The 13,534-nt window shown below is 35.7% G+C and overlaps 1 protein-coding gene across 7 annotated transcripts in view; it reads right to left on the bottom strand.

Moving 5' to 3' along the window:
• Positions 1 to 13,534, bottom strand: part of LOC131591727 (bromodomain-containing protein 1) — a 55,220-nt gene that overhangs the window by 39,533 nt on the left and 2,153 nt on the right. For 5 of the 7 annotated variants that reach the window (XM_058862716.1, XM_058862715.1, XM_058862717.1 and 2 more), the window contains exon 2: positions 9,870 to 11,250. In XM_058862716.1, coding sequence (XP_058718699.1) covers positions 9,870 to 11,236 — 1,367 coding nt within the window. In that variant the 5' untranslated portion in view covers positions 11,237 to 11,250. Of the gene's footprint in view, positions 1 to 9,869; positions 11,251 to 13,348; positions 13,458 to 13,534 lie in introns of those variants that run through there. The other 2 variants (XM_058862714.1, XM_058862720.1) reach the window with 2 other exon arrangements.

Below are 13,534 nucleotides of genomic sequence, written 5' to 3'. Positions count from 1 at the left end.
ATAAGGAGCAATATTCATTGTCTATTCATTGCTACTAACTGTAGCTGAAGTTTTCAGTCATCACCAGGTAAAGGCAGAGCAAACCCAGGTTTTCTTTAAAAATACTGTGTCATTGTGTCCTTTGGCTCCTCAGTGACGTTGTTTTAATTAATAACTAAGCTAGTTAGGCATTCTTGAAAAATTCTAGCTTAATTTAAAGCTTAGAAGGTCTGCAGATGGACTTCAGACTGTCTTGTACATCTTTTGCTGGAAGACAAACACAGGCTTCACAAAGATTTACTCAATGCAGAAGAGATGCGACCCTACTAAACTTCAAACAACATAATTACAATTAATTATAGAATGCATTCAAAATCAAGTAACTGCTTTCATACATCTCTTGGAAACAGTAAAACCTACTGAATTGAATAAAAAAAAACCATAGCCAAATACACTACTATTTGGAAAGATCAGAGAATCAAAACATGAAGAGAGGTGCCTTGGCTTCATGCCCATCAGATGTGGCAAGACTAAGCAAACATCTTTAACAACAATTTTAAGTACATTTGCCAATTCACATAATGAACCATACTATTAATATATAATTATAATAGTAGAGTGTTAAAAGAAGCTTAAGAAAGATGTTCACAGAAGACACTCTCCAACTTTCAAAATATAAAATATAAATAAACAGAAGGTAATTTGAGTGCAGAGACTACTTAACAAGGGGTTAAAAACTACTCATCTCTGCCTTCCCCTCTAAATTAAACCAGGTATTTAATTTAAACACCACATATGGGTAGCAGCCATATACTCGTCAAAATAGAGCTCTGAAACTCTTCATGTGGCAGATATCTACAGAGCCTCTACACTATGAACTTAGTGCTAGGAGGATGTTACATCTGCTGTTAGACTAACAACCCACTACCTGTATCACAGCTCCTGAACCACCCTTTTGCTTCATCTGATACTTCCAGGTGGACTTTAACAGCCCCAAGTACTTTAAATTTTGATGGGCAATACAACCGTTCTGGGGAAATGAGACAATGTTGCCGTAGAACCCTGCAAGTTGTATAGCCTGGGTACTGATTTTGAAAAAGGAATTTTCCACACATTCCACTTCCCTTTTTTTATCCAATAAAGATGTAACAAAAAAAAAAAAAAAAAGGAGGAATAAAAGAAAGGCATGTATTTGGTCTAGGTAAGGGAGAGCTGTTTAAAGACTTCATCCAAGATCTGACTTGGACATGACAGGACTAATTGCTACACTACACTGATAAATCCCCAGTGCAGAGGGGCAAGGCTTAGAGAATTTAGGGCACCTCCCAGAACTACAGAAAACACCTCAGCAAAGGCATTTTTGCTAAGGTATCTGTCCACACTAGAACTTCTTCCAGTATAAGCGCATTAAAAAAGAACAGCTTTCTGAATTATCTTCTACAAATAAAAGTCAAGCATAGTCAAGCAAGTCATTTGCACTTCTACAAAGGCAAGTCAAGCATACCAACTACTGGGAGAAAAACCCATAGTTTTCCCTCAACTTACCAGTTATTTAAAATAAAGTACACTGATAGAGGAATTTGAAAATTCTTAAAAAGGTGACTGTGTTCCAATGATATTCAGTGACTGCTGTTATCTAACTGGTCTCATAAAAGAAGCATTAGGTTTCAATCTGATGACCACTGCAGTCTTTTGATGTTTTAGCACTGGCAGTCACACGGATTCTTGTTTTTGTGTTTTTAGAGCTACATGCCAAAACTACACAGATGACAAAAACATTTTTCAGAATGGTTTTAACTGTGCCACAGCCAAACGAGTGAGCCAGAACTACCTCCTTTCCCCAGCCCCAGCCCTGTAGAACACTGAGGTGCACTGGAAACAGGGATATCAATACAATTTCCTGCTTGTCTTTAAACAAGCAGAGATCCCTTTTGAACCAAACCTTTGAAATAACACCTATAGCCTCCTCACATGGAGACATCTGATGGATAATCTACCCTGTAAAGGATGATACACTTAATGCACTGGTCAATGCATTCAGAGAGCTGTGTGTGTCACTCAGTCCTTGTTTCCTCACCTTTAAGACAAATGCATAGATTAAGTTTTGTCAATGTAAGACATGTGCTTTTAACATAGCAAACCTCACAGCTGCCTCCTTTGACTCATGACTTCCTTCCTTTCCCATTTTCAGTTACATATCACTGTGGACACTATGGCAACTGGTTATAGGGAATAGTGTATCAATCATTACCTAACTACTGCACAAACCCACTTTTTAACTGCATAGGTATTATTTTAGTTTTCAAATACCTCAAGATTCTTAAGTTTTTGAAATATAAACTGGAGAGAACATTATCTTGAGCAAGTATGTGATTTGACATTACTACAGCAATTCAAGCATAAACAACTTAGTATGAAAATCTGTATTAATCAAACACCCAAAGGAAGATCAAATACCCATTAGAACTAAGCAATTTTTGAACATGAACGAACCCTAGTATTTTAATTACTGTACTCATCCCGAGCCTCCGGTTTTATCAGTTATTTTGCATTTTCCTTCATCCAGCATAGCACTACTAAAGGTACACGTAACACAAGAAAATTGTATTATACTCTGTAAAATTTCATTCAGTACCACTAACATACCAGTTTCTCTCGACCTATGCTGACATCCATTAACAATCAACTTATGTTCCACTTTACAGAGCAAATAAAATACCCTTATTTTCCCACACAAAGAGTGGAGATGCATTTTAAAACCTGTCAGAACAAAATGAAATAAAAGAAATTGAACAAGTTGCAACAAAGTAAACTGAGTTTGCAGAACACTTAAAAATTTTCAAGCCTTGTTCAGCAAAGTTCCACAAAATATAATGAGACTTCTAGGAAGCAGGAAAGACGCAAGACTTCCCTACAGATTAGTACAGTAATTCCCATGACACTCACTGGAAGACAATTATGCTTAAAACTAGAATAAAAAGCTATGGAAGTATTTATTTGGGGAACTGGAATTAATTCTGGAGTCTTAGCAACTATTCTTCCTACCTCCATATCTAGGAACTTCAGTTTTTGAAGATCATAATGCCCACCTGGACAGATGAAACTCTCTCTACTCTTATACAAAACCTCTGGCAGCAGCTGCTTATCCAAGTGTTTGCAAAACTTGTCTTTCAATACAGTGAAGAAACTTTTAAACAGTGAAGAAACAACTTTGTTATCCTATTCCTCAATAAAAGATAAAACTTACTGTATGACTTAAAAATAAAAAAACTCTCAAACTGTTCTGACCAACTTGAAAGACAACACAGGTAAGTGAATAACTATGTAAAAATCAGAATCCATCTGTATGTCTTTATTTCCTTTTGAAAAAGAGTAACATTCCTTTAATAACAAACAGAAGTCAGCTACATGCCTAACAGTACATATCAAATCCTGGAAGACTGAAAACTATTTAATTTAAACCTCTGCAACTTAAGTGTGCAGAATCCCCATGCAAAAATACACACTTTCTTAATTAGAACTACTTTGCAGCTTTTATTCTTTGTTGTCTGTTATGTTTATAAGTATAGCTACTGAATTTGCCTCTCCTAGGTTGAAAGTCTAACAGTATATACTTAATCTATTGATACATCTTCTAAGCCTGAAAGTCTCTCCAGGTTCCTATTCTTTATTCAACATTTACCGGTATTTAAATAGTATTTGATTTTAAATGCACATGTAGAAAGTACTTTGTCTTGGTTACATGACTGTGAACCCCCTATTTTTCTATTTGAGCAAGCAGCTTGTAAAATTTTCTTGGACAGGAAAAGTAGAACAGTGAACTGAAGAGGTAAGAAAACATTGTTATTTCAATTAATTCTTTGTTATTTTCTTCCTGTTCTAACAACTAGAGTTTGTGACATTCCGAAACTCTGGAATGGAAGGGAAAAACCCCAAAACAGTAAGTAAAATAAAAAAACAAAACCAAACCCACATCAAACAATGAAAAACCTCCACCCTGTCACACTGGAAAAATCTCTTCTTGGAAAAATCATATGCACATTACTTCTGCCAATTCCTGTACATATATAGTGACCACATATGTAAATATATTACTATACAAATATAATGATCACACGATTTTGAAATCTAATATCAAAAGGCTAAATTCACATCAGATGTATTAATCAAAAATCACATTTTGATCTGCAATAAGAAGAAAGCTTAGTATTTATCTTATTTTTTTGTGCACTCTGTAACTTGATCATTGAATAAAAAAGCCTGCCAGGAGACAGCTCTTTAGACAATGCATTCTTTAGATGTTTTGCTATGGCACAAATCACAACATCCTCTATTTGCCGCCAAAAAAAAAAATTAATGGAAATTCACATAACTGGTGAAATTCAGAAGTTCTGACGAACAAAATCACATAAATCTTAGTCTTTGTAAGTGCATTATCACATATATAACCATTGTGGACCAAACACCTTAGAAAGCACCTAGAATATTAATTATATGCCTTACAGAACTTACATATTAATTTGTTTTGAGCTTTTTGGCCTTGTATACATAAAATAAACAGAAGAAAAAAAACCCCTACTTTTCCAATTTACTAAGTAAGTTACACTGCTTTGAACACATTAATTAATCCTTGTTTAATAATTCAACCAGTGTCAAGATGAACTAGCTTCAAATTATGCTCTAAAGTTACCTTCACTTTTTTTTAAAATACTGCTGAGGGAAAGCTAGTAGTACCACAGTAGCTCTTCTTTTAATTTAGGGAAAATTATTTTTTTTTATTTAAGCAAAGAGATCAGGATGACACCAGCAGTAGTTTCTACACATAGCAGAAAGGTTTCAAAGTCAATATGACAAGAAAAGAAACATCAGCAGTTGATGACTTCTGCCGTTCCCTTCACTTAGGTGATTCTATGCTCCAAGTATAAGGTACAGTCACAAGGCACACCTACATCATGCTCCCCTGGAATTAAAATAAGCATTTTCACATGATTCTGTGAATTATACATACATGTATGTATATTCAAGGAGAAAGAGCTGACAGACATTGGTCTAAATTTATTCAGCTTCCAAGTTCTTTGTAATGTTGGCCCCAGCAGTATTTTTCAATAGCTTTTTTATGCTGAATTTTAAGCTAAATTTCTTGTTCTTTTCTCCTACCTTGAAGACTTTCTGAATGTATTAAAAAAAAAAACCCTTGAGTATCAAAAAAATGTTTTAAAAAATCCCCAAAAGAAATCCACATACTACATATATATGAATAAGCTACATATATATAAATAAGAAGTATTATCTGTGAATGCTGACTAACAGTGTCTCAAAGGCTTTGTTAATGTTCCTTTCCCCTTATACTGCATTTCAACACTTCCTGTTTATTTATTATTTATTTTTTTGGTCCATACAGCCTTTCAGAGACTATCAGGATTTCTGTGTTAAGGTAACAAGATTACATTTAATTACTTGGTAAGAAAGTTCAGGATAGTTCAACTGGCTAAATTATAAACCAAAAGAAAATGCAGGTTCTGCCTTGAGACACAGTAACAGAAATCCAGCTTATTACCAGGCACAGTACTTCTCCTAACAAAACCAAGTATCAACATAGAGAAATCAGTTAATGTGGGACACATAAATGCTGATCCATCAGAAGAGCTGAAAATGTTTTTCTAAGAGTCTCAGCAATTTTTGCTCTCAGTTGTCAGCTACTACTTACCTACTTTCATAACAATCTTAGAATTCTCTTTTAATATTAATGATGCAACACACCTCATGCAACAACATACAGTGTTCCTACGTCTAATAAAAGGGGGGCTTTTTTACTTATTCTTTGCTCTCTATACAAGTATCGCATTTCAAATGTTTTCTTAATTTCAGACATAACAACCATGTCATGTTTGCAGAAACAGAAATTTAAAGATGAAAGCAAATATTTATGCTTGTAATGTCAGCTTCTAGTTAATAGAGCAGTACTTGCATGAATGGCATTTTAATAAAGCAGATTACAGTGTATCTCAGTGTATACTTTTAAAATACTGAATATTAAATATTTTATATCACATGCTATATCCCTCTAAGTATATAGGTACAATTCACAGCATTTTTAAATAGCATGAATATTGACACTGGCTAACAAGCAAACATTTTTAAATGCCTCTTTTAACACACAAGATCAAGAGACTACACAAAAACAATGCTATTTGCACTAAAGAATCAAGTGCTCAAAAATAATAGAAAGCGTGTCATTTTTCCAGCTAACATTGTAACACATCTGCTTCAGGTACTCACCTGGTTGCTGAATAAGGCAATAGTTACAAAGTACAAGGATTAGCAGCAGCAGATTAAAACAAACCCAAAAAACACAAGAAATTGAGCACAGAGAGTGCAAGATAACAAACAGAGAGAAGCAGCTAGATTTAGATCGTCAAACCAGCCCTAAAAGTTAGGATTTCCTAACTTGAAAATTCTGGACCTGCAGTCTAAACAAAATCTAATACTTTTTTTTTTTTTTTTTTGGGGGGGGGGGTTGGGGGTGGGGAATCTCTCTACTAAGCAAAATTCAACCACTACACATCCCTAGTGGCAATACTACTTCAAGAAAAAAAATGCCATTTTCTCCACCCAAACTAGCTGGTGGCAGTGGGAGGATACTTCTGGAATACCATTTGCCAAGAGGAGCAGGTACTGTCTGTCCCTCCCAAACAGGGACAGTTTAGAGTACTTTCCCACTCTTCTCCCCACATGGCACAGCTGCTCTTACACTTCACAGAAACACAACTTTTAGATGATGCTCATTTCTACCTTTAAACAATCAATAAAACAAAAACAAACAAAACCCCCAAAAATGTGCAAATAAAAAAAAAGCTGATGACAACAAACAGTAGAGTGTAAGCAACCACATTCAAGAGTGTTGTATTTCAATAAAAATTGAATGGAATTTCCTAGTAAAGAAATAACACATCTCTGCAGGCAGGTCTGACATACATCCTCCAAGCATAAGAACTCCCTGGTAGTCCCATACATTGTTACAAGTGCTAAGCAAGTTACAAGTCAGCATTGACAGCACTGAAAACTGAAACCACCTTAAGGCTCTAAGATGAACTACTGCACCTTTGGAAGTAAATACTTAGGTATAGACTTTCCAAAATACCTAGGCAACAGGACAGATATAGGACCAGCATTAAAAATAAATTACAAAAATAAGAGGCAGGGGAGGTAAGCATTTACCTCCTATCATCAATGGATTAGTGGTTAGCAACTTGTGATCTGCACCCCTAAATCAGTAGCTCACAGATGAAACTCAGCCCTAAATCAGTAGCTCACAGTCTGAGAAGTCATATAATTAGATTACAAATGACCTAGAGAAAGGACACTACCCATATAATTTAACAGCAAAAACCTCAGTGTATGACATCTGTGTAAGGAATTCTAGTTATTCAAGGCAGTAGCAGAGAAACTTGACCATAAGGTAAGCTGATCCAGAAATTCATAAGCTACAAAAAGTTGTGCAGAAATTATGAAGTATGCTTTCCACTCTCAGTCTTTTTTAAATATCCTGAACATTAAGACAACTATTTTGGAAAAGAAAATTATTAAAAACTGTGTTACTAAAATGCTCAGTTGTTCATATACGGTCACCATGCAGAGAAGGATACAAATCCTTCTCCTTAAACTGAACTCAAACATTAGGAAAGACGACTTTCCTTAAGCTTCGCTGGATGTACTCAGGGGCTGCATCCAGCGTGTACTTTTTCTCCTCACTATGATCTTCATATCTGTACACTCGTCCAACTACCTACTCTGAAGAGCCAGCGATATGCTAAGGAGATGAATAGTCTAGGTATTAAGAAAGCCATCCTAATCAAGCATCTCCATGTGTGCCTCAGTTTCCGGAGATGTTGGAAACACACTGAAATCAAATTATTCAGGTAAAAAAAGCACTGGTTAGTGTTTAAACACTGAGTGTATATATTTATACTCTAGTAACTTAAATAGCTTAACTGTTCTTCCTCAAAACCTCTGAAAAATTATGCTTCAGCTTGAAGGGAAAAAAAGAGTATTAAAAAACAGATTAGGGAAAAAGAATAATTAAAATGAAGACCACTGTGAAATTATCCAAATAATTTTTTAATACTTTACAGGTATGTACTTAATTCCTACAGAAACACAAGAGTGCTTCCTAAACAGAAAAAAAATGAAGAACAGCCAAAGAAAACCAGACAACTTTGGTTCTAAAACTAGAGATCTGGGTCTGCAGTGTAATCACTTTTAGTATGTTCATTTCTGTTTCATTTTTAATTCAGGGACCGATTTTCTAGGACTGAACATGTTCACGTTACAAAGACTACTTAAGCAAGCGCCTCCCTCAACCAAAGACAAGCAATCTATAATAAAGCTCAACTTTAAAATACCTTTAAACTTACACATTTTTCACACTTATGACATATAGTATAGGAACGGTAGTTGTTTCTAGAAATATGAAGAGAAGCATAAATAGAAGAAAGCTGAATTTCTCTGCAGTCTTGAAAAGAAATTTAATCATTAACATGAAGAAAAGAATATGTCTCTGCACTTTTGCTCCTGTCATCTAATGACTATTTAAAAAAAAAAAAATCTGATGATAGCATCATTTCAGTGCCTGTTTTTTTTTAAAGTTGCCAATGAAATGATCTGCCAGAGGCACAATTGAGAACATACTTTCTAATCCTCAATTCTTAGTTCATGTTCTTTCTTATATTGTCTTAAAAAAAGCTAAACAAAAACACACTATTAGGTCCTAATTAAGACAAAGCCAAATTATTTTACACTGACTTCCCTCTTCCATGGACAGTAGTTCCTGTTTAAATAGCAGTATTAGTTGTCAACAGTCAACTAAAGCTTCTCTGCAGTGCATTATTAAACAGAAATACCATTTTACCAAGCCAGTCCTATCAGAGAACAGAGCAATAAATCTGATTGGTGTTTGTGAACACCGTATGGAAGCTGAAGGCTGTTTGTTAAAGTCAGTCAAGTAGCTTCTTACATTAACAAAAGTTATTACAGAAAAGAACTGCAGTCTCTAAACATGTATTTATTTAGATTAATTTAACCAGCTTTAATTGCTTACTACCTGAGACTTGTGAGTCAGCTACTTAAAAAGGCATTGTATTATTTTAAAAGCCCTCACTTCTGTGTACTCAGAGTCTGGTCACAGTACAGGAAATGAGCCTCCACATGAACTGGTGCCTGTTTGAGAAACTTTCCAAACTACTGCTCTTAAATTAATTCAACAGGTAAACACATATATTGGTGTTGGAAACATACAAACATAAATTTTGGGAACGCCTCCGGAGTAGTTATTCTGCCACACAAGGAAAACACTTCCTTGAAGGTTGTTTGCAAAACGTCCACAGATTTTACACTACAAGTAATTTACGTGAGATGAACAAGATTCAAAACTTACATACACAATTATGATTTTCATTTTGGACCTCTTAAAATCAGAAAAAGAAGCTCAGAAATCCAAAATTACAAATAAAGTTAACTTTGAGCTTGGCTTTTTTTCTTTAATATGAAGATCAACTGCATCTACTATTCCAAATTCAGTGGTTAATTCTTAGAAGTACAGTGAATGACAAATGAACATACAACATAACTTAGTCTGACAAAAAAAACCCAAACCAAATGTTCTGAGGACAAGATAGATCACTTAATCATTTAACAATTTCTCTGAGGAAGTTACTGTATTTTTAATGCAACTCCACAGAAGCGCAATGTACATAATTAACAGTAATTATCTGAAAAAGACCTTTAAAGAAAGCATGTAAAAAACATACAAAATCTTAAAGGTGGACTCTAAAAGCACTGGTTTAAAATTAGACAGATAATAAAGGTTTCTCACATTTTGATGGTTTGCTTACCTCTGGGGGGGGATATAAGGAGCAGATACTGTTGGCATAACTGTACAGGGTTCAACCACTGCTTTCTTGGTTTTTTTTGTCTTTTTTCTGATTTTTGATGTAGACCTAGCAGTTCTGACTGATCCCTCCTTTCTACACACACCGTTTTTGATTTCAGCTTCTCCATAAATATTTAGCGGTCTCCGTGTGCAACCTGGTGGAGTATGTACATCGCAATAGGCAGTCTTTTTCACAGAGAAAGTTGTTCCACTGCCAGTCAGTTCTTTCACAGGTTCCATTTTCATATATAGACCAGCCTTTTGAGCACACGTCACATGGAATGCAGTATAGCAGTTTGCTTTGTGGCACTGGATGCAGGCACCAACACCTTTCTGTTTACAGAGGTAGCATGTTAACTTCCATCTGGCTGGGGGAATGTTCCTGACACCATCAATTGGCTCAATAAAAACTGTATTGGCAAATCCAACTTCTGGAATCCACAGAGCACACACCACATGTCCCCAACGATCATCATCTGTCTTTTTAAAGGCACCTCCCTTGTTTGGGCACAGCACACAGTCTACAGGCCGAGAGCGGGACTGCAAACAGTGTCTGCAGAGCCACTGGCCCTCAGGTATATATGGCACCCCATAGCATTCCTGATGTACTGCTAAATTACACATATCACAAAACAGGATCACATTGCTGTTCTGACATTCACCATCCATGCATATACAACACACTGCATCTTCATCAATTAAAGACTGATGATCACCCTGTTTTTGGTTCTCACAGTAAGACTCTTTTTCAAACCTATCCATAAGGAATTCAAACATATTTTGTGAAACAACTGACACTCCATCACTTTTCCGCTTATCATTTATCAATTCTAACCACGCATAATCTTCTTCATCCATGTCATACTCAACTTCGTTATCAAGTTCTTCTGCTGACTTCTCAACGAATTTGTAATAAACTGGAGGTCTCCGAGGAGCTGAAGGGGGACTGTATTCAACAATCCGTACTTTTGGTTCTGGAAGAGGAGCTGTTGTAGCAGGTATACCATGTGAACTCGGAAGAGCTTCATTTTTCTTTTTCACTTTGTTATTTTTATGGCGTTTGCTTCTTAGACAAACCGGTGGTCTTTCACTATTTTCTTTATTGCTGTTGCATTCACTCATTTCCTGGGCAGTAAGATCATCTTCTAATATAATTTCTAAAGGATCAAAGATACTGATCCTATGCAGGCGACCTTCAATTTCTATTTCAACCATCCTTTGAGCTTGAGCATATGTCAAGGTTTCTCGTGTTGGGGAGTGCTTAATACTGCATGGGGAAGAAGAATGCCTTGCTGCCGATACTCGATGGCATCTTCCTTTTCTCCTCATTTGGTAATGTTTACCTAAAATTAGAGCAACAGTTAATACTATGAACTCAAATCAATCCTATTAAAATAGTAGTTTTACTGTAGTAAGGAGAAAAACCTTCAGTTTTACAGCCCTCTACGCATATATTTAACTAAAAGTAAACAAAACCTGAAGTCTGTCACTCTGACTCAATAGGAATGCTCAATTTCGTACAAGTTTAACCTAAAGATCAATAGATCTTCTAAATAACATCTTCCCTGAGTAAACACAGTTGTACAAAATCCTTGCTAGAAACCCTCAAGAAGCACTGTTGGAAAGACCACTGCATGAGAATAAAAACATTTCAGAAGTGTCACAGATTAAAAAAATGCATTTGTTACCTTGTAAGAAAACCTTTAATACAATTCTTCTTAATACCTTAGGGGTGCCTGCAGTTTGAAAATTTTTGTCCTCTAGACCTCTTTTCAAAAGAACTATGCAATTGTGAAAGAAAAACAAGTTTTCTCTGAATATTTTCCAGTGCAATTTCGACCACTCATGTTATCAACTCAATTACTATAGCTATATTTAAAAGCTCAAAAAGCACACTTCCACATTTGGCAAGTGGGCAGTTTGACAGCCCTATACTTTTTTTACCTTCCTCAATCCTTAGTGAGCCCATTATTTTCACAACATGACAAGAACTCACAGTGCCCAATATGATGCAGTATGAACTGCAACTAGTAAATATTCCACCTGTAAAGTAGATTTGACTTAGGGCCAAAACATTCTCCCTTCTTTTAAGTATGCATGTACACACACCCTTCTCCTTCAACAGATTCTTCAGGACTTGTTCTCAAATCATCTGCTAATAGATAAAAATCTCCCTGTTTATAAACCGAGTCCCAAGCTCTTTAAAACAATTTTTAAGTTTACAACCTACTGCAAAAACATCACATACCATACAAAAAGATAGCTTTCTCCCCTCCACTCCAAAGCCCCATGACTAGGATGAGCACACATTTTGGTCGCAAAATTTCTAAGTTAAAAGCTTCCATACATCCTCATGCCTTTTGACATCTTCACACTAGGTGGGGTTTTTCTCCTATAAAGGCTGAATATATTACAAACCTGACCAACACTGTCAAGTTTAAAATTCTATTCCACACCTTCCTTCTTCCCAATAAATCATTAATAAATAGCATCATTCAACCTCAGCTACAAAAAAAAAACCCCTTGATCTTTAATCACTGCCTAAAGTTTTGTTAGGGCCTCACCATTTCAACTCTGCATTCTGAGTCAGGGCTGCTCACTATAACACAACTAGCGTTAGCATGTATTGCCAAAATAGCAGACAAATAGAGAAATCAAAACACAACTACTGTGAAAAACCAGTGTATCTATTTTGGGAAGAAAACAGCAAGCACTGAACTACATGAACTACTCCATGCTGCTTGCCTTTTGCTTAAATCCATGATGCCGATTTCTAAAGGCCTCAAAGTATTGAAGGAACTCCTTTTACAGGAAGACTAGATCACTTAGCCAACTAACCCTAGACTAGTTCCCAAAAGGCTCTGTCTGCTCTCACAAACAGACTCTGCTTTCGTAACCTAAGATAGTTTTACTATTCATGCAAGAATTGTGCTTCTCATAGATCTAACTTTTACACAACTAATTCTTAACCCTTATTACTAGTTCCTATACCATATAGCCAGACAACAATCAGTGTTTAATGATGACAGATCTCTGATCTACCTTTTAGAAACAACAGAAGAATATAAAAGGTTCCACCTCTTCAAACGACTTTGGAAGAAATATTTAATAATTAAATTCTGTAAAGCACAGGATTTGATCACACTTAACTGCAGTAAACAGTTTCAACAACTAATACTGCCGAAGAAGGTACAATGACTAAAACCAAAAACATACCAGTAATTTAACCAAAACTAAAAGTTAATTCCCAGTTTCAGTATAGATTTTGCAATTCAGAGACCGAAAGATAATACAATGGCCTTGATTTCTGCTATTGTGAACCAGTAATGATGGATTCTTCAGCTAAAACACACTGATGTGTCACTGTACAGCAACTTAGTACAGATCAGAATGGACTCAGTTTACTCACCAACCAAGAAACACAGTTTACAGCATGTTTACCTCATATAATTGCCTTTCAATTCTGTCTAGATGTAAAAGTCTGTTTTGGTATTTTTAATGCCCCTTCCTACATTTTAGCTGGTTGTGTATCTGTTCATTGTGGCTCCTGAGGATAGAGACCGTTTTGGAAAAAAATACAGAGGGAGAGATGAGAGGTGACCTCCAGAAATCAAAAACGTGTAACTT

Source organism: Poecile atricapillus, chromosome W (genome assembly GCF_030490865.1).
Source record: "Poecile atricapillus isolate bPoeAtr1 chromosome W, bPoeAtr1.hap1, whole genome shotgun sequence".
NCBI lineage: Eukaryota > Metazoa > Chordata > Aves > Passeriformes > Paridae > Poecile > Poecile atricapillus.
The sequence above is the reverse complement of the archived record's forward strand: the minus strand, read 5'-3'. Positions and strand labels throughout refer to the sequence as shown.